Here is an 18,395-nt window from a genome sequence, read left to right as displayed (position 1 = left end):
ATATATATATATGCTCTCTCAGGAACAATATTTATATAGTGGGAGTGGGCAGCAATGAAAGATTTTAGATAAAGTACGAAAGAATTTTATAATTTTATTGGAAAATTATCGATAAAAACATAATTTATTTCAGTTTAATCTCGCTATACATATGTTAATGTTCCGTAACATTTTCAGTTTACACGCCGAAAATATATATACTGGAAATTTCTTTTCATCTATCGACGTAATCGTCGTTATATATATATAATATATATATATATATATATATAATTTTTTTAGTAATATAAGGTGATGCTTAAAAAAATGTACAAATTACATTGAAAAGATAAGAGTCGATTCGTCTTTTGCATAAGAGACATACATACACGCGTATGTAATAACAATAGCACTTCGCATTTTTCGATTCATTCTACATATACAATTTTCACGGCTTTGAATCGCGCGCAACTGATGACGAATCGCTGCTACGCAAGATTTTCCTCTTTGAAGTCTTGCTTTCTCTGAAATAAAACATATATCTACTTCGAAACAGAACGATAATCAAGGAAAATAATAACCTTCAATCATTCTAACGCAAACACAGAAGCTAACGCTTAGTAGAAAATATTACATGGCACAAATTCTACGTAATATGTCTCATGTAATTGCACATTTATCAATCGGTTATAATTCTGTAGCTGATTTTTTAAAATTGTGTTTAACTGATCAGTTTTAAATGCCCGCATTTCAAATGAACCAAATTGATTAAATGATTAAATTCTACCAAGAGTATTACACGCCTCTTTTAGTTGAATCAACTATCATACGTACAGCTATAGTCTACTACATTGTCATTATTACATATTTTTACAATTTACAAATATGATTCGACATATATTTGCGTTTAATCTATTTAAAATACATTCGTAACATTCATTCGACACTCTGTCATTTCCCACCTTTACCAAACATACAATAAATCTGGAACATGTCAAAACTTAAACGGCAAAAGGCATAATAAACAATAGTAATAATAATTGTCTTGATCTTGATATCATTCTGTAAATATACACACTCTTTAATGTACAGCAAAGTAAATCAAAGATTATTACTTTATGTTGATCATTCTATTGCTTATTTTTTTAAATATATCCCTAAAAGTTATAGGAAGCCTAAAAAAGTTCAGCATATCTGTCGTTGCCTTCCATTAAAAAAAAAAAAAAATTATTAAAAAATATAGTTGTACAACTTCTGATACATTTAAATTATTTGTTATGCACGTGATGTCTATGTCCAGTCTATCCAAGATAATTAACTCTCAGGAGACATGACAGAATTAAAAAAAAACGTATATTTACTAAAAACATGTTTCATAGAAAATAGTTAATTCTCTTTTTATCCTTTTCACATATAGATACACTTTGTCTTTTTGATTTTGAAACTTAAATCAAACAATAACAAAAGATTTCAAAACATTAAATCAATAATTTTTATGGGGGCTCAAAATTACTGGTCACCTTCCCTTGTATATCACAATAATTTCATTTACAATATTTAACTTGTAGATTTTATAAAAAGTAAAAATTACTTTACTTTCATAAATAGTTAAAAGAAGAAATGTTATTTTGTAGAGCAGCTAAAAATAAAAATTATTCTTATCACGTACACTAAAATTTAAATGTTCAAATTCTCACAAATTTTACGTTTTTAGTAACGGGCGAGGCATTATTTATACATAATTATAATTTAAAAAGCTTAATTATTTTTGCTCGCTTATATAAATCTTTTTAAATTCAAACAAATCACTTATTCTTGGAGCCGATGCCTTCTAGGAAGGTGTAATTGTTACAGTGACTTTGTAATTGATTTTTAGAAAACTTAGATTTTATATATATATATATATATATAAAATTGTATATTCTGTAGACCGTATAAGTAGGACCATAGTCAGTTCCCGTCCATTATTATAGACTAGGTTAATGTGATGATGAATCTGATGTTCAATTGTAACAAATACCCCATCCTGTCACATACATGACCTTTGATATTGCGATTAGTCTAGGATAAAGTGATAAATTTTATCACTAGCATTTATGAAATGCGGTACATTACATATATTGCAGCAGTAAGTAAGTTTGTTGAACTTAATCAAATATTTGTTTGATGCATTATGATATCGTCAAAATAGCGCGCCAGAAACCGGTATTTTTTGACGTACTTTCTTTTTCTAACTTATTCAGAAGTTAGTAAATGCATTGGAAAACTGAATCTATTATTATGCCGATATTAGCATAAATTACTGCTCATTTGATCGTTATAACAAATCTGTTGAGATTCGATTATTAATTGTGATGCACCAGGCACCTGTGAAATTTGTGTCGACGTCGCTTCTACACTGTCTAGAACATTAGTAGTGGCCATACTTGCTTTCTTTTGTGCCTGCATTTGTATACTATCAATCTCTGCCCATATTGTTCTTACTTCCTTAAATAGCTGTGAAAAAGAATGATGAATGAAATTTTTAAAATTTTGTAATCGATGGAACATGCTTCTTTCGTTCAGTAAAATCATCAAATTATTCTAATGTTTAACTAACCTGATTTAACCACGTTTCATCTGCTAATAACTCGTTAAGAATTATGGTGGTATCTTTGAGTGGATCTGCAACCCTCTTGTCAGCAACCCGCCTCGCACATTCCAAGAACATGAGGTATTTTTGATGTGCTACTTTATTGAATAATCCTACTTTTGTTTGACAAATTCGACAAAACAGGAAGTCCTGAAAATTAGAAAAATCAAAGAATTTAATAAAAATCGCGTTAACAATGATAAAAATTGAGTTTATTTTTGTATATTTGGTAATATGGATGGGGTAAAGAAGCGTTAGGGCAAAGAATAGGGTTAATGCAAAACGTTTCTTTTTTTTGAAGACATTTTTTTCTGCAGGAATGGAGGTGATTATTATTAGTAACAGATGCGTGCACATTTTTTTTTTTAATAAGTACGAAATCTAATAGTGTGCTTTTAATGCCACGTTCTTAATGGCTTCATTGTAATCTTTAATGTGAATCTAACAATAAAAACGGAATAATTATGTGTGTACGGGCACAAAACGCCAATTTTTTAAATAAAACATGCATGAATTAAAGCTCGTAGTTTCAAAAAAGTATCGCTTACCTTTTCCTGAGGCACTTGAGGATCAGGTGGAGAACCTTCGAGCGTTGTACTGTTGTAAGGTTGTCCATATAGCAGTACCCTCGCATAGATTTTGACACGGTTACATCCAGCACACGATTTACTTTTGTAATCAGCTATATTATCTCGTAGTACGTTTATACAAGGCCAGGTAGACAAGGCTGTTACGACGTTTTGTTGCCAATCAGTCGTTGAAAGCAATCGTTGTTTTCTTTCTTCAGTTATTTCATCAACAGTTTTAACATTTGACAAAAAGTAATCGTCTAAAATGGAAGCAGCAATGCAAGATTTATTAGTATTAACATTTTTAGGTTTGAATGTAACAGTTCTTTCGCCATAAAATTACTAATAAAAGATCAATATTTTTACCTTGTTCTTGGAAAATTTCAGTGAGGAAATTAGAATCCAATGCTTGTGAAATTAATGTTTGTATATAAACTTCAAAATTGTCTTGATACTTTTCAGAGTCCTTCATTAATCTACTTATACATTCACTAAAGGAAATGAGAACACGGGTTTTAGTAAAATCAAGGCTATTTTTAATCACTCTTTTTTATATAATTACCTGTCATTTACTATCATATCATCCCGTAGAAATTCCACGACTGTTTGTAGTTGAGTTTGTTGCCAGAATTTAACTGGTACTTGTTGATAAGCGTGTCGGTTTTGAGGCGTCCAACCAGAGTACTAAATTGGGAAACAAATGAAATAAAAGTACTGTCATGAACACTATAATTCTGATCGTAAATAACAATAAAAAAAAGTACCGTTGATATATTTCTGTATAAAGTTTTTCCATTTGACTGGAATGGTTCATATTTTTGTAAAAGAGTTTTGCCATCGATTCTCCATAGCGGCGGGAATTGTTGATCCAAATCGCTTTTCATTACGACAAATTCACCAGGCTAAAATATAAAACGATCAAATTAAATATTTCAAAAAGTCTTTAAACCATATACAACTGACAAGTTTTCTTCAAATAAAAGATAATAACTAAAATTAAAGTGAATATAATGATGGTTCATAATACTTCTTCATGATGAAACTGCATAAATTAAATTCTATACTATTTGATCAAAATCAAGTTTTTCAATACGATAATAAAAGTTAAAGACGAACTTTTGAAATATACGTATTGATCAAAAGTAGTATAACATAATTTAATACAGCCAGCACAACAAAATATACAAAGCAATATTATGGCAAATGGCATGATGATTATTTACTAATACTTCAAGTGACTTAGTTGATGGTATCTATTATAAATTGAATAAAAATGCATCTTATTTTTCTTGTATGCAGATTAGGGTAAATGCAAGTTACCAATAAAAAATGTTAAAATTTAAGTATTTTTAGAAATTAAGTAGATAATTGTTTTAATTGAATATTTAAAATTGTTGGAAATTTGATGGTTAAAAAGCTAACAATAAATTCAGCTCGATATGTAAACAAACATTGTCCAAAGAAAATGAAAACACAAATAAAAAAGAATTGGTAGATATTTTTAATGTATTAAGTGCTTTAATTTAAATTTACCACATCTTGGGGATCTCCGAGTGAAGAATGCTGCGTGCAACAGAGTAAGCGCCACATTAATGACAATTACACAATATTTATAAGGCATTATTTATGATGTTTCTTATTTAGGGTTTTGGGTGATAATAATGATAATTGCGGTGAATAAGCAAATCTTATTATATTAGCAAACAATATGCGGAGCATAAACTCCTATATCTCGTTCCAAACCTACCTTGAAAGGTGAAATATCAATGTCCTCGTCGCTCACAGAAGCCAGTAATTTCTCGTCTATTTTACACGTGAGTTTAAGCGCGTTACCCCTAGCCGTCGGATCAATCGGATACTTTCTCTTTCTCCCCGGTCGTTTAGGCGCAGGCGCTGGATCAGAAAAATCGCCATCGAGCAGCCTCTTGCGCTTGTTGATGACGGGCCTGCCTCGCTTTTTGCGTTTGTCCTCGTCATCGCCGACGGATTTGGCTGCAGGAGTCCACGCCGGATCGGAGTCAGAGTCACCGGGCTCTTCTTCCTCGTAAGGGTCAGTGCCCTGTTGATTATCCAACATCTGCTTCACACTCGTTTTCTCTTTGGCCTTTCTTCGTGAGCTTTCGCGCCTTGGAAGTTGCGGTGCTTCTACATTAATTTAAATGAACTAGTTAGCGATTTGGCGTTAATAAAGATAATGCCTCGATAATTACTTCAGTAACCATTTCAAACTACTGCGGTATTTAATGTCCCCGAAGCCACAAATGATCAAATTTTAAGAAAATATAACAACAATGCGAACAATGGGAATATTTTGTAATGCGCATTGTTTATTAATTTTCAATTTCATTAGATAACAAACATGCAAAATATTTAATACTATGCTCCTTCCGTAAAATTTGCATGTGAATACGAGCCCGAAAAAAAAAAAATAAAAGCTCCAAACGACAATAGATTTACTCACTCTTTACTCTCTTCGTTTCCTCTACCGGTGGAAGCACGATGCCTTGAGCAGCGGCGGCTGCAGCGGCGGCTGCGGCTGCTGCGGCAGCTTTTCTCTTGCGATCAGTCGGACCGCCCGGCTTTATTGGTCTGCCCTTCTTTGGCTTACCGTCAGGAGTCTTGTTGGACAATGGCGGGATAACAACGGGGGGCTCAACTTGGCATGCGCCATCCGTCATTTTCCTTTCAGTGCGTTTCGAGCCGAAAGGCGGTAGCTCGTCGTCACTAGAAAAGCCGTCGTCACTTGAATCAAAGCTATGCTTCTTGCGCTCCTTGGGCAGAGGAAAGTAACGTGGGTCATTCGCATAGTCGATCGTAGGTATGTCCTTCGATTTGTCGGAGGACGTGGGTGGCATCGTGTGTTGCATTGTATTGGCTCGGTTCCAGGGATCGCCGCCGTTCGCATCCATAGACATGTACGGCCTCCTATGCCACGATTTCCTACCTATAATCAAAATAAAAACAAGCAAAGCTCTTGAGTAAGATACAAATTGTTTCAAGATCTGCATTGATTTTCCACAAGTAGCGGGTTCTCGATTACTATAATGTATTTACTAATGATGGTTTTCTACCTCGAGCTGTTAGCGGGGGTGATGAATCCTTCTCGCCTTGCAAGAACTTCAAATAGCTTGTCATAAATCCAGAATTGGGGTCATTGTTCGCGACTCTCTTTACTTCTGGATTGACAATAGGTTGCTGAGTCACAACCGGTGGTACTCCCGGCAACTCCGACTGCTGCAAGAAGCCTAATTCCTCCTCGATGTTTGGAACAATCACTTGAGGTCTATCATCCTTCATCGAGTTTTGTGCACACGAGGAATTCTGTTGGCAGCTATTTACATCCGGCATGTGAAGTGCATTTAAGTCAACTGTCGATGGCAGCTCATGCGTAGAGTGATGCATATGCTGCTGATGCGGATGCTGATGCTGCTGAAGTGGTGTCAAATGGTGGCTGGTGGACGTGATATGAAAGGTCGGAAAGTACGAGACTGTGGGTGTTGCGTGGTGCGGCAGCAAAAGTGACTGATGTTGATGCGGCACCGTGTTATTTACGAAATTCACAGTATGGTGATGTTGTGGCACCAGTTGCTGCGGTTGCAGCTGTTGAGTGCCAAATGCCGAGGCGGGTGTAGTGATTATTTTTGCATGAGGTATCGTCGTTAAGTTCCACCTATCGAATTCTAAGTATCCGTTTTGTTGTTGTTGTAGTTGTTGTTGTTGTTGATGTTGCTGCTGTTGCTGCTGCTGATTGGCGACCACGCTGTGATGCGCCGGGGGAGGAATTCTGTCTGCATTATAATTGTTCACTGCTACAACGTTAGTGAGCTCGTTTCCAACTTTATCGACACTTTTTCTTTTGGCACTGATTATTCCAGGCTGATGATGATGGTCATCAGCATCTTGAAGTTCGTCATTATCATGCTCGCTGCTGCCGCTCGAGTGCAGCGTTGGCATGTTCTTGGCGATAACCATCGAGTCACCTCGGCAACTGCTTAGTTCTTGCAGAGTTATTTGGCCGGACTCTAAGCAAGTTGAGCGATCCGAAACGTTCAAAATCCTCTGTATTTGCTGGTTGGCGAGAACGGTAGATTCACTGCCATCAGGAGTTAAATAATTTGAGGATGAAAACTTGCCGGCAGCTTGCTGGCTGGACTCGCTGTCCCAGCACATTTGCTTTGATTGAGAAAAGTCTTGAGATCTCTCATAAGTGGTTCTGCTTGACGCTACGATGAGAAACATTATGTCAGATTCAAAGTCAAGAACTATAAAATAAAAAGAAATGGATCAGTTTCCAGAACAATAATTACCATCAGCACTGAAGGAAGTCTTATTATTTTCATTAGCACCGAGAGCCCTAGTGATGACCGACGAGTACACAACCTGACCCTGCTGCGAAGGCGGCCTCGTCACAGTGACGTCGAGGGGCGAGGGCGGCGTCATCTGTTGCTGCAGGTTGCCCGTTTTGTATGGCGTGCTCGCCGCACCATCACCGAGCGGCTGTTGCAGGGGAGATGGCGAAGACATGCTCGCCATCGGACTATTATACATGGGATAGGTGGCTGGACTGGGCACATGGCCTAACGGCGAGGCCTGGGAGTGCGCTTGTAGAGGACTAGGTCTCCGTGGTACGACGACCGCGCAGTCTGGACCGTTCTGGGACGTATTGGACGAGTACGCGCTGTCCGTCGAGGCGGCAGACTTGGAGCGCGCAGGGTGATGGTACTCAGCGTCAGTGGTACTGGAGTAGTGCCGACAGGAACTCTGCTGTTGGGGTTGCTGACTGAGCACGGTGTATTGAATGGTTCCATTAGCAGTTTGCTGCTTAGAGGTATTATAGCTGAGATTACGAGAGTCTATAATCGAGAAACTGATAGGCGATGATTGACTACTGTCATGACCTGCGTCCGGACCTGTATGTTCATTGTGGTTGCCTAAAATTTAAGAAAAATTAATGTACATGAACGTCTACTTATTTATAGCACTATTAGATGTATAAATGATCATATGCTAACCTGGCGCTGTTGCCTTATCGGGAGTTGTTGTACTTAAATAAATTGTCGTTGGCACTGGGGATCGCGAGGGTAACTGGGAAATCCTATTCGGCGTGAGATTTGGCGTTGAAACAATACAAGATTGATGATGCAAGGATGACTGTACAACTGAAGCATTAGCGCCTGTTTGATCGTCAGTCGAATAATTCGTCGTCATGCCATCCGAAACGAAAGCACTCGACCCTTGAAAAAAATGTACAAAAATTAGAATCAAGCGACTCCAGAAAATGACATGTATTAATGAGTGACTGATTTTCTTACTGTGATCTGTATCTGACCAAGCAGTTGACTTGGAATCAGTTGCTGTGACTATCGCACCGTTAGTAGTGTAGTGTGTTGCAAATGGATTATCATAATTAACACTACTGGTGGAATTCGTTGTGGCTGGAGGACCTGGTGGAGATGAAACGGCGACGCTTTCGTGAGGAAGAATGCCAAAAGGGCTTGTTAATTGAGTATTTGTGGGGTGTGATGATAAGTTCCAATTCGTAGTTGGCGGGGATGTGGCTGTAGTTTGATGCTCGAAGAAAGTCTGAGACAATGGATCATACAAAAGTTTTAATAATAAAATAATAATCACAATGAGACACATGTACGTTAATATCAAAATGATCCTTACATCATTTTGTGGAGGTGATGCATAATTGTTCCTCAAAGAAGGAATGTCCGATTCCACTGGTGAACCTGGCTTCGAAGTAGTTACAACTTGTGCTCTAGCTATAGGTTGTGCATGCTGAGCTCCATAGTGCGTATTTTCCTTAGAATTAGAGTGATGAAAGAACGGTGAGAAAACATCATAAGTTGTACCCGAAGAGGATAGGAACCCTCCTGGGTTAAAGGGCGATGGTTGACCAGCCAGTGTTGGAGTCGTGTGAGCTGCTTGGGTAAGCAGCTGTGGCGTAGTCGTGGAAGTCACTGTCTGAATATCTTCAGCAGGTGAAGCCAAGTGATTAGACACAGGATCAGTACTTGTACTTGAGGTTGTCTGGAATGTGCTAGTAATGCCTAAAGGAGCAGCCAGACGATTATACGACGAGTACCATGGACCAACGGGATCCATTTACTTTCTTCTGGCACAAGTGTGCCTTTGTGAAGAAGAATGCGATCTATCAGCTATTCACCATCAACTGATAAATTCTTGATACAGTAGCTTATCCTTGTTGAAAATACGTCTATGCTGTTTTTTCCACTTGAGTTTGTACATTTGAACCATTTGGTCTGGTCATGCAGAAGATACCACGTAGGAAGAAGCGTGATTTACCTGGAAACAAAGCAATGACACGGCTGTTGTATTATCACTGACTCCGCGATAACAACAGAAGGAAAAATCACTTCAGTCAAGATTGAGAGTAAAAAAACTGATTCCTCTGCTTGTACAACAATCAGATCGGAGCAAAAAAGTTGGCAAAACAATCTGCTCCAAAATGGAGAAAACGCGATTAAGGTTAGACACTGCAGAGTGTCCTGCATCAGGAAAGTATCTATGTGTGCGGACAACAAACAGAAGAAGCAATCATTTTTGACAGTATGAATCCTTCATCTCGATCTCAAAGAAACACGCACAGCCGTCAGTTCTCCCACGCAACGGCATCGGGATGATCCACACGGGCTTGCTCCGAAACGAAAAAAATGCGACTCGTCCGAATTCAACGATCGTATCCCCCCAAAGGACAAAACACACAGCGATTTGCGCGAGACAAAGGTTCTCTCTCTTTCTCTCTCTCTCGAAGACACACGTGACGGAGCATATACAGACACATTCACAAGCGCAAAAAAGAGGCGTCCTTATGCAAATAACGCGACCGATCTGTCCCGCGTCCCGACTGTCACCCACCCACAGCAGTGTGTGTCGCCTCACGCCATAACTCGCAAATATACAACAGAGAGACAGAGAAAGATAAAGAGAGGTATCGGCCGGGTCCAGAGAGAGAGAGAGAGAGAGAGGGAGAGAAAGAGAGAAAGAGAGAGAGTGAGAAAGACCGCCCCCGCATACATATCGGAGGGGGCGCATGCACAAACACAGAGGCAAACTTCGCTCATTCTCTGTCTCCCTTGTGCGCACCAGGGGGATGGAAGTTTAGCGCGCAATCATTGACTTTCGTGTGCGCCGACGACAGACCCTTCTTTTTTAACTCTCGTCTCTCCCCCGTTACCCTCTCTCTCTCTCTCTCTCTCTCTCTCTCTCTCTCTTTCTCTTTCTCTCGCTCTCCGCATTACAGGGAAAAGCGAGCTGCTTCGGGTTATTCACACATATTATACGCATACTCGCAGCCACAAGAGAGTAGCCTGGCTTTCACTTTAGGTTAGGTTTTTTCGAGACTACGACGGCGGCTACGGCGACGGCGCGCAAGCGGCTTATGTGCATCGCGTGTATTATACAGATGTATTAGGAGATCAGCGATATGGTGTGTGTCTAACTAGCGTATAACGCCCGTAGCGCGTGTTTACTATACTGCTCAACTAACTTACTCTCGGCGGCTGCTTCGAAATCTTTATCGCCCCCAACGGGCACTATACTACTTACTTATGGTTCGCTGTCCGTATAAGACACATACTCCGACTCCGAGATGTACCACTTCACACAATATATATCTGATCAGGCAGCAGTTGCTCGAAATCGGAGCAGCATCGGCTGTACACACAGGCACGCACACACGTATATATACGCGTGCGTGCAAGCAACCATACGTTGGGGCAGCACACACAATTCGCGCGCGCGAGAGAGAGAGAGAGCTAATTAGTAGCTTCGAGAGAAAGAGAAGGAGCGAGGGAGAGAGAGAGAGAAGAATTAAACGTCCGAATCGCGAACGCCAAGAGAGCGAGAGAAGAGAAAAGATAGAGAGGCATGCGCGCCGGACGGAGGGCCTGCTGCTGTATGTGTGTATAATTACACAGAGTGTAAGTGAGTGAGAGAGAGAGAGAGAGAGACTGCGCTCTCGGCAACCTGTTTGCTGGACGACGATGCGTACAGCGATGCAGATCGAGTAGCGTTTGGCGAGAGCGGGTGATGGCACTTTTATTAACGACGACGATATACTGACCTTCGACTATCAGAACTAGGAAGTAGGCTCCATTTTTTCACTGCACGAGGAGTAGTAGCACGTAACTTTGCAGGCGGCGCATCGTTTTTCTCTCGCGCGCGAGCAGATATCGTCGTCGCCGTCTGCACCCGACGGGGGCTACTCGGCTACTGGCTGCTGCCAAGGAAGTGGGGGGAAAGAAAGAGAGAGAGAGAGAGAGAGAGAGGGGGAGGACGGACGTCTGGTGCTGCTCTGCGGCTGCTTTGCTGCTTCTCTCTTTCTCGCTCTCGCTGCGTACATGCGTAAAAACGTATCTCTCCCCTCCCTCCCACTCTCCGGGCGTCCGACCGTCTGTCACACTATATACACGATCCCGAGCCTGTGTACACTCTGCACGATCGTGTCGCGTATTTTCCGAGCTCTGCGCTTGGAATAGATGTATATAGATTATAGGTAGAGACACTGCTGCAGACTGCACAGCCGACGCGCGCGTGTAAGTATTATGGTGTACTTATAAATTTGCGCGCGCAGTCAGTACTTATGTATTTTTCTCTCTAGTCTGGCAGTGTATAGCAGTGCACGTTTACTTATACCTAGGCAGGGAGTATCGTCTTCTCTCCTATACTATAATATCATACCTACTGTTCGATGTCGCGGCCTTGGAACGAAGAGCAGTGATAATACAGCAGTGTGTCAGTGGAATTGCGTTCGCGAACAACAACTGCCATTTTGAGGGGTCCTCGAGAGTAATGTACAACACACGCACACACGCAGATGGGATCGAGACGTTCGCAGCAGCTCTCTCTCTCTCACTCACTAAACTAAACCCACCGGATTACGCTGCTCCGCTTCTGCGACGATCCGTCCTCCTCATCCCGTATAGCAGCGGTGGCGGCGACGGCGGCTTATTGTAGCGGCACCTTTCCCGCGACGACGTGTGTTCCGCTCGGTCGAGCTTTACCCACGGCTCCGTTTTCTTTTTTGCGCTCTCGGACCACGGCGGGCCTATAGGTAGTACTATCTCTCTCTCACTGTCTCTCTCGCTCGCGCTCTTCAGCGAGAGCTTATGCCTTCGACAGAGAGAGAGAGAGAGAGAGAGAGAGAGAGAGAGAGGTGTACTATAGCGCTGCGCGATGCTGATGCACGCACGGCCCCCCCCCGACGAACTCTCTCGCTCTCTGATACGCGCGCGCGACACGCGAAAATTGCCGAACAGACGATCATATATACACAACGCACACATCGGTATACATTATACCTACCTCTATATCTATATGTACAGAGGTTATATGCGTATATGTATACGTGCAAGCGGTAGCGGCGCGGCGACCCCGAGAGAGAGAATTTGGCATGCGCACCGCGCCACCTATCCGAATGAGAGCTGCGAGGATGCGCGATTATTATTCGTTGATTTTCGGAGTTCTTCGCGCATTCGTTCAGGATACTTATGTATATAGTTATATATATATATATATATATGAGTGGACGGCTTTGTTTACGATGCGCGCATGCAGGTGAGTATATATGCGCAGGGATGTGCGCTTGCTCGCTGGACAGTAGCGATTATTACAACGGATTCACTGCACTTACTTTCGTCGGGCTGCGCTTGACAATGAGGTATTTAATGGATGGGTAAATACTTGTCTTGGTGCAGCGCCTCCGGTTTGGCAAATAAAGAAGAAACTAAACACAAGTAGCTAATGGTGTATGCAAGAGAGTCTCCGATGTTTTTTCGCATATTTTTCCTTCGAACTTAAAGACGCCTCGTGCGCAGTTTAGTGAAAAAAATAACAATAAATAAAATACCGGCGTCACGATAACGATGCGGTCATCGGCAAATGCGATTATGCGCGGAAATTCCCAAGTATCGTTCAATCCTTAAGCAAAAGGCCTCCGAGGATCGATCAAACAAGACACGCGGTCTTAAGTCAAACACGCACAAGTATTAAAGTAACGCATCTAACAAAGTGCTTTCGGCGTTTGTGTGTATCTATATTTATACGCTCTCGCACATCTGGAAAAGCGCTCGCTGTCTCCCCCTCCGACAAACATTCGCAGGAACGGCTCTTTCGTATTATTCTCGGATCGGCTTATTAGCCATATATAGGCAGAAAGAGGCCTGACGCTGTATACTTCCCTGCGCGGGCGAACGAAGGGTTTATTCGTGCAGGTGCGCGCGCGCGCTTGAGCGGCTTAGTACCGTATATATATATATATACCTACTCTCTTTCCCTCTTCTCGCTCTTTGAAGAACTTTATTTTCGCTTGTTCTCGGCCGTAGACCGCAAATAAGGAGAATATGCGCGGGACCGGCTGACGGTAAGAGGGAGTATTTCGGGGTATATAGTTAGACGCTTGCGAGACGCCGCCCCGAAACCAGTTTGACCGTTCCTCGATCGTTTCATCTTTGCGGAATCGAATATTTCGTGCGTAGAGTCGAGAGTGATTAAGATCTTTCTTCTTCGGTGTATTGTGTTTCTCAAAGTTGGAGGAATCTTGATCTTTGCGGCGGTTGTTCGGAATATTCGAAGCTATATAAGTTGAGGCGAAGACGGAGTAAAAGCGTGAGCTGATAAAAAAATTCATTATACTTGTTTTGAATCGGCGCGCCGACGCAATAAAAATGATCGAACTTAAAATATATATCGTTGAAAGTGGAATATTCGACGCGGATGAACGTTTGAGGGAGAAGAGTTAAATAATAATAAATAGTGCAATTAAATGCATGTTTCATACTATTATATTATTTATTTAACTATGGAAAAAAACAAAGCATGTGCATGATATGACGCATCGACGAATTCTTTATCCGGACGATCGACCAAAATTTCCGGATGAGAATTTATCTAACTGGTGATATACATTGTGTCGGATTGTAAAACGAAAGCTTACGTGCTAGAGATCAAAGGAACTGAGAGAACAAAGTTGTTTTCAAGTGGTAAATCAAACCTCACTTAGTGACTATATAAAACTTTTTTCTATTTCAAAAATTACTTCAAAAGCGGTAGCAAACACTCGCTTGTTTCCGCGTCGTTATAAATGGCATTTACAAAATTATAAACTTTTCAAATTATTCCTAAGTTGAATCGAAGGATTGACCTTAAGTGATCACGTTTTGTATCAATACATAACAGCAGGTTGCTCAGAAACAATTATTTTGATGATACACGTTGCTTCGCGGTGGTGTACCGCATACGAAAACGCATGAGTGATACGTGCCATGTATAAGTATTCCTGACAGCAAACGCACGGGAGGAGGCAGCCCTTGTTGTACGCGTCGAAGCTCGATCAGCACGAGATTGAGGACGTAAGCTAACTCGTCTCAGCTAATGTTTAGCTATTTGTACGGCTACCTCAACGCGTGTCCAGCTCTTCGTTGTTGCCACAGGGCGAATTTTCTATACGCTGCGTTTAACAGCTGATTCAAGTGACTTGTGAGATGCTGACTGACAGCCGAAAATTCCCTCTGCAAACGATCCTGTAATGGCAAACGGTTAGTGATACATCGAATATCAAGTATTTGACGCGTTAGTGACATTTGTTTACAAAGATAGAACATTACCTCAAATGGTTTCAGTCTCACAGAGTGAAAATTGTGCAGCGCTGTGTGCATTCTTGTAACTTTTTCTTCGAGTTGAGGAGTCGTTGGTGGGAAGCTTCTCCAAAAATGTTTCAATAACTCGCACGTACACACGTAAACGCTGGCGAGCTCTTTTTCTAATTCTTTGGGTATTAATTCTAAGGCAGAAAATATTCGTATGTGAAATATTTACGTTTTGATTAATCCAATTATTAATTTTACTTACGACCAAGGTTATCCTCGCGGAATCCTTTCATCAAAGATCCACCAGGAGTTAGTTCTCCTAGTGCAAACACAGCCGCAGCAGGACTTACCAATGACGCAGACGGTTGTCGCGGTAAATAAGAAACGGTTGACCACTTATCAGTTTCTTTCATTAATTGACTCGCAATTATTTTGATTTGTTCAACTGATGAATCATGATTGTTTTCTGCCGTTGGGACCGGCCCATGTAAATATCTATCTACCTGCGTCAGTATCAATGGTGGTCCTGTGTTTTGTTTTACATCATAGTTAGTATCCAGATCCTCGTATACCAATTTATCTTGTACACGACGCTATAAATAAATTGAAACATTAGTAAGCTTAAATGCGTATTTAAATTTTTATGACGTTTATATATATATAACTTTACTTGCCTTTTTGGATTTTGGTGAACCAGTCATTGCTTTATCATTAGTAGAGGCATTTTTATTTGGCATTGCCGAACCATTTGATTGTGCCTGATCTTTTGTTGATAGTTGAGTTTTGTTAGCCTTCATGACCATTATGCTGTGCTGATTGAATCTTTTGATCATATTTTGATGTACAATATTGCCAGAAAGTTTATCAGACTTTCCAGATCCACTATCATACATTTCATTCAAGCCAACGTTGTCAAATCCTGTTATGTCTACCATGGGATCATCAATTCCAGCTTGAATATCCTTTTTTAGTTCTTGGTCATCGATTTTGGCACATTCGGTAAATAGATCTTTGGTCCCGACATTGATGCGATCTCGATGAAAGTAATGAGATTGAAAAAATTTGGTCCAAAAATCTGATTCTGACATCTTGGCAGGCACGTATTCCAGATGTTTTTTCTTTACAGCCGGATATGTCTTGAATATACAGTCTATTATGTCAACTGTTAAATTATATTTCAGTCCATTGCAGCCATCTGTTTGCGGTTTGATATCTGCCTAAAATAGTAAACATCAGAGCAATAAATAATGTGAAACAGTGGCACGAATTTTTGTTTTTAGCATACTTGACACTTACTAGAAAGGCACTATTCACACCAATTTCTTGACGAGGAATCTGTTTGGCTTGTGTATACTGTGCAGCATGTTGGGCCCAAAATTCTTCAGGTGTTACAACATGCGTGATTACCATGTCTCTATAAAGCTGAAGAAGAGTTGGATTCTCTAGCAATAATCTTGAAATAAAAAATTGAAAAAGTTATAAAAGTCTAAATATATCATTTTTAAGGTCAAGCATGAAATAACTTATTCCATAACCTACCTATTTTTCTCCTCCAATTCCTTGTTAACTTTAACCTTGAATTTTGGCAATAGCTGTTGCAGTAGTTCCTTAACCTTATCCCTATCTTGAATCTGTGCTTCTGGACCATTTTTGTTTACGAAATGAAAAGTCGATGACTGATTGTTATCATGCAGGACTACTTGCAGCTGAATTTTGGACTTTCCTTCGGGTGAAATTTTTTGTGCTGCAATTGAAAAATTAATGAGAATTCAAAGTGCAATCAACTGATAAGAACCGTTCAAAGTACTCACATTTGATGTCCGCATACTTGTGGCTGACTGAGACAGTATCTTTATTGTCCAGCATCCAAGCTATCCTCTCGTTCATAATATACAATGTTCCATCTCCTTTTTTGTAGCGAACTTGCCCTACTTGCATCAAAACGTCCTCCGATGAAGTGGTCATCTTGCCAATGTGTGATTAACTCTGAGTCTTCAATGACTTCAATTCAAAGATAGGAGTGACAGGACAGCTGTATCTTCAACAGAACAACATTCGCATAAAAACAACGAGCAGAGGCCTTGAAAACTACGGGTTCACATGGTGCACGACGTAAATCGTATGCTAAAAACTACAAGAATTCTCGTATCTCTGAAATTCAACTCGATAAATCCAAGCGTAAAACACAGCTCGAGTTAGGGAAATCTTACGAATCGTTCGGAAGCTTCAAAACAACGATTAATCGACAATTACCATGTTTCTTCGATGGATCACGATCAAGATGTGAACACTTTCGGCCTAGCCTCAGTTCTGTAAGCCGGCAGACGATGCAACAGCGCCATCTCGAGAACTATGGCCCCCCACGTACTCGATGTATTCATGTGCAGTTGTGCACGCATACTGGCAACATTAACGGGGATTCGGGCATTCGGCGGAAAACGGTAGAGACCTGACTAGCTAGGGTCCCAAGTCGACGCCATGTTTAGCGCTGGCGGACATCTTTGTGCTCTGAAATCGTATGCGAGAACGGTACGCACAAACTTTAACAAAAAATATTAGTTGCTTTAGTAGTTGGTTTTTTCCAGACACAAAGCGTTGTTTATGTGTCGAGATTGCTTAATTCAAAATTTCATGATTCGCATAACCCTCCATATCCAGCGTAAAATTCAACAATCAAAACGCCCGATTCTAATGTCCCTCCACAGGTTCACCTTTTCCCATCGCCACCAATCGCGTTCCATCTCCTTTCGAACGAGACTCCTCGCAAACGAGCTCTATCGCCATTGGTGCGAGCGAGACGGAGAGACGGAGCTCGAGCCGCGAGCTCGGGCGCAGCGCACACACATAGTGGAGAAGCATTCCGGAGAGGGGGAGGCAGCCGAGGAGAGGCCGCGGGGTTGCAGGGGCTGCCATGACAGTCGCCGTCGGTGCGCAGGCAGCGGTGTCGTGTCGCTGAACCGAAAGCACAGCGCGAGTCTGTGCCGCGGGCGTGTATACACATTATATATACACACACACAGTCTACCGAGAGTGTGATATGCTTATATACTCGAGTATATACTTAAAATATCCATCTAAGACTGTGCAGCCGACGGGCTCGGCCGCCTTTTATCGTTCGGACCAGTGTTAGTGTCTCTGTGCTTCGCGACGTGCCTATAATAAATACATGTTCTTGTCACCTTTTGGCCGTACACTTCGCAGTAGTGCATACATGTAGTGCGCGAGTGCTGTGTATATATCGTGCCGTACTTCCAGTCTGTCATATACGGGCTGCTGTTGCTGCACTTCGCTGCAGTCTATGATAATAATGTAAATGAGAGTTTCTACATCTATACCGCCGTTACTTGCTCGCTAGATTTCGGGGGGCTGGGCGAGACACGGAGAGATTTGCGCGCGCGCGTCCAGGAACTCGCGCAGCCGACCGCCCGAACGAACGACGAACGGTGCATTGTTAGGAATGTGTACAGTCCCGGGGTTAGGTTAGGTCGCGGATGAGGCTGCGGCTCTCTCGATACGGAAATCATCGCGGACGTGCTGCAGCTTTACGAGCTACTGCTGCTGTTGCTTCTACACAGTGCGTCGTTTGTGTTGCTTTATTCT

General features: G+C 41.3%; 3 protein-coding genes across 11 annotated transcripts in view; 1 reads left to right on the top strand and 2 right to left on the bottom strand.

Moving 5' to 3' along the window:
* Positions 1 to 74: 74 nt before the first annotated feature.
* LOC100121198 lies at positions 75 to 12,337 on the bottom strand. 6 transcript variants are annotated; one of them, XM_031926559.2, is made up of 15 exons: positions 12,083 to 12,337; positions 8,851 to 9,492; positions 8,493 to 8,763; positions 8,193 to 8,414; positions 7,488 to 8,111; positions 6,252 to 7,403; positions 5,642 to 6,124; positions 4,928 to 5,325; positions 4,714 to 4,743; positions 3,945 to 4,082; positions 3,743 to 3,864; positions 3,547 to 3,671; positions 3,160 to 3,440; positions 2,579 to 2,761; positions 75 to 2,475 (listed from the first exon to the last, which is right to left on the bottom strand). In XM_031926559.2, the coding sequence occupies exons 2-15, from the start codon at positions 9,289 to 9,291 to the stop codon at positions 2,269 to 2,271; spliced, it is 4,677 nt and encodes a 1,558-aa protein (XP_031782419.1). In that variant the 5' UTR covers positions 9,292 to 9,492; positions 12,083 to 12,337; the 3' UTR covers positions 75 to 2,268. The 6 variants fall into 6 exon arrangements, with proteins under 6 accessions (XP_031782419.1, XP_031782420.1, XP_031782418.1 ...); XM_031926560.2 differs by having other exon boundaries at positions 11,890 to 12,313; XM_031926558.2 differs by lacking the exon at positions 12,083 to 12,337 and adding an exon at positions 11,273 to 11,438.
* Positions 12,338 to 13,973: 1,636 nt separating this feature from the next.
* LOC100121177 (general transcription factor IIH subunit 1) lies at positions 13,974 to 17,330 on the bottom strand. Of its 2 annotated transcripts, none has more exons than XM_031926563.2 (8): positions 17,049 to 17,330; positions 16,607 to 16,833; positions 16,335 to 16,539; positions 16,092 to 16,248; positions 15,470 to 16,012; positions 15,058 to 15,388; positions 14,814 to 14,989; positions 13,974 to 14,729 (listed from the first exon to the last, which is right to left on the bottom strand). In XM_031926563.2, exons 2-8 carry the CDS (start codon positions 16,758 to 16,760, stop codon positions 14,601 to 14,603), a joined length of 1,695 nt encoding a protein of 564 aa, XP_031782423.1. In that variant the 5' UTR covers positions 16,761 to 16,833; positions 17,049 to 17,330; the 3' UTR covers positions 13,974 to 14,600. The 2 variants fall into 2 exon arrangements, with proteins under 2 accessions (XP_031782423.1, XP_031782424.1); XM_031926564.2 differs by having other exon boundaries at positions 16,607 to 16,827; positions 17,049 to 17,248.
* Positions 17,331 to 17,702: 372 nt separating this feature from the next.
* LOC100121154 (unconventional myosin-XVIIIa) overlaps positions 17,703 to 18,395 on the top strand; it is a 79,669-nt gene continuing 78,976 nt past the window's right edge. For 2 of the 3 annotated variants that reach the window (XM_008212215.3, XM_016983827.3), the window contains exon 1: positions 17,714 to 18,104. The gene's annotated coding sequence lies outside the window, so the exon portion shown is untranslated. Of the gene's footprint in view, positions 18,370 to 18,395 lie in introns of all 3 variants that reach the window. The other variant, XM_032597754.1, reaches the window with a different exon arrangement.

The sequence above is a fragment of the Nasonia vitripennis genome, chromosome 3 (genome assembly GCF_009193385.2).
Source record: "Nasonia vitripennis strain AsymCx chromosome 3, Nvit_psr_1.1, whole genome shotgun sequence".
Classification (NCBI taxonomy): Eukaryota; Metazoa; Arthropoda; class Insecta; order Hymenoptera; family Pteromalidae; genus Nasonia; species Nasonia vitripennis.
This window is presented reverse-complemented; position numbering and strand designations above follow the sequence as displayed.

Coding starts and splice junctions, on each gene's coding strand:
- LOC100121198 (XM_031926559.2), bottom strand. CDS start 9,291: ATGGATCCCGTTGGTCCATGGTACTCGTCGTATAATCGTCTGGCTGCT. Junction 8,112..8,192: donor CGATAAGGCAACAGCGCCAG/GTTAGCATATGA, acceptor CTTAAATTTTAG/GCAACCACAATGAACATACA. Junction 3,441..3,546: donor TGAAATTTTCCAAGAACAAG/GTAAAAATATTG, acceptor CTTCCATTTTAG/ACGATTACTTTTTGTCAAAT.
- LOC100121177 (XM_031926563.2), bottom strand. CDS start 16,760: ATGACCACTTCATCGGAGGACGTTTTGATGCAAGTAGGGCAAGTTCGC. Junction 14,990..15,057: donor CCGCGAGGATAACCTTGGTC/GTAAGTAAAATT, acceptor TTTCTGCCTTAG/AATTAATACCCAAAGAATTA. Junction 14,730..14,813: donor TGAGACTGAAACCATTTGAG/GTAATGTTCTAT, acceptor TTGCCATTACAG/GATCGTTTGCAGAGGGAATT.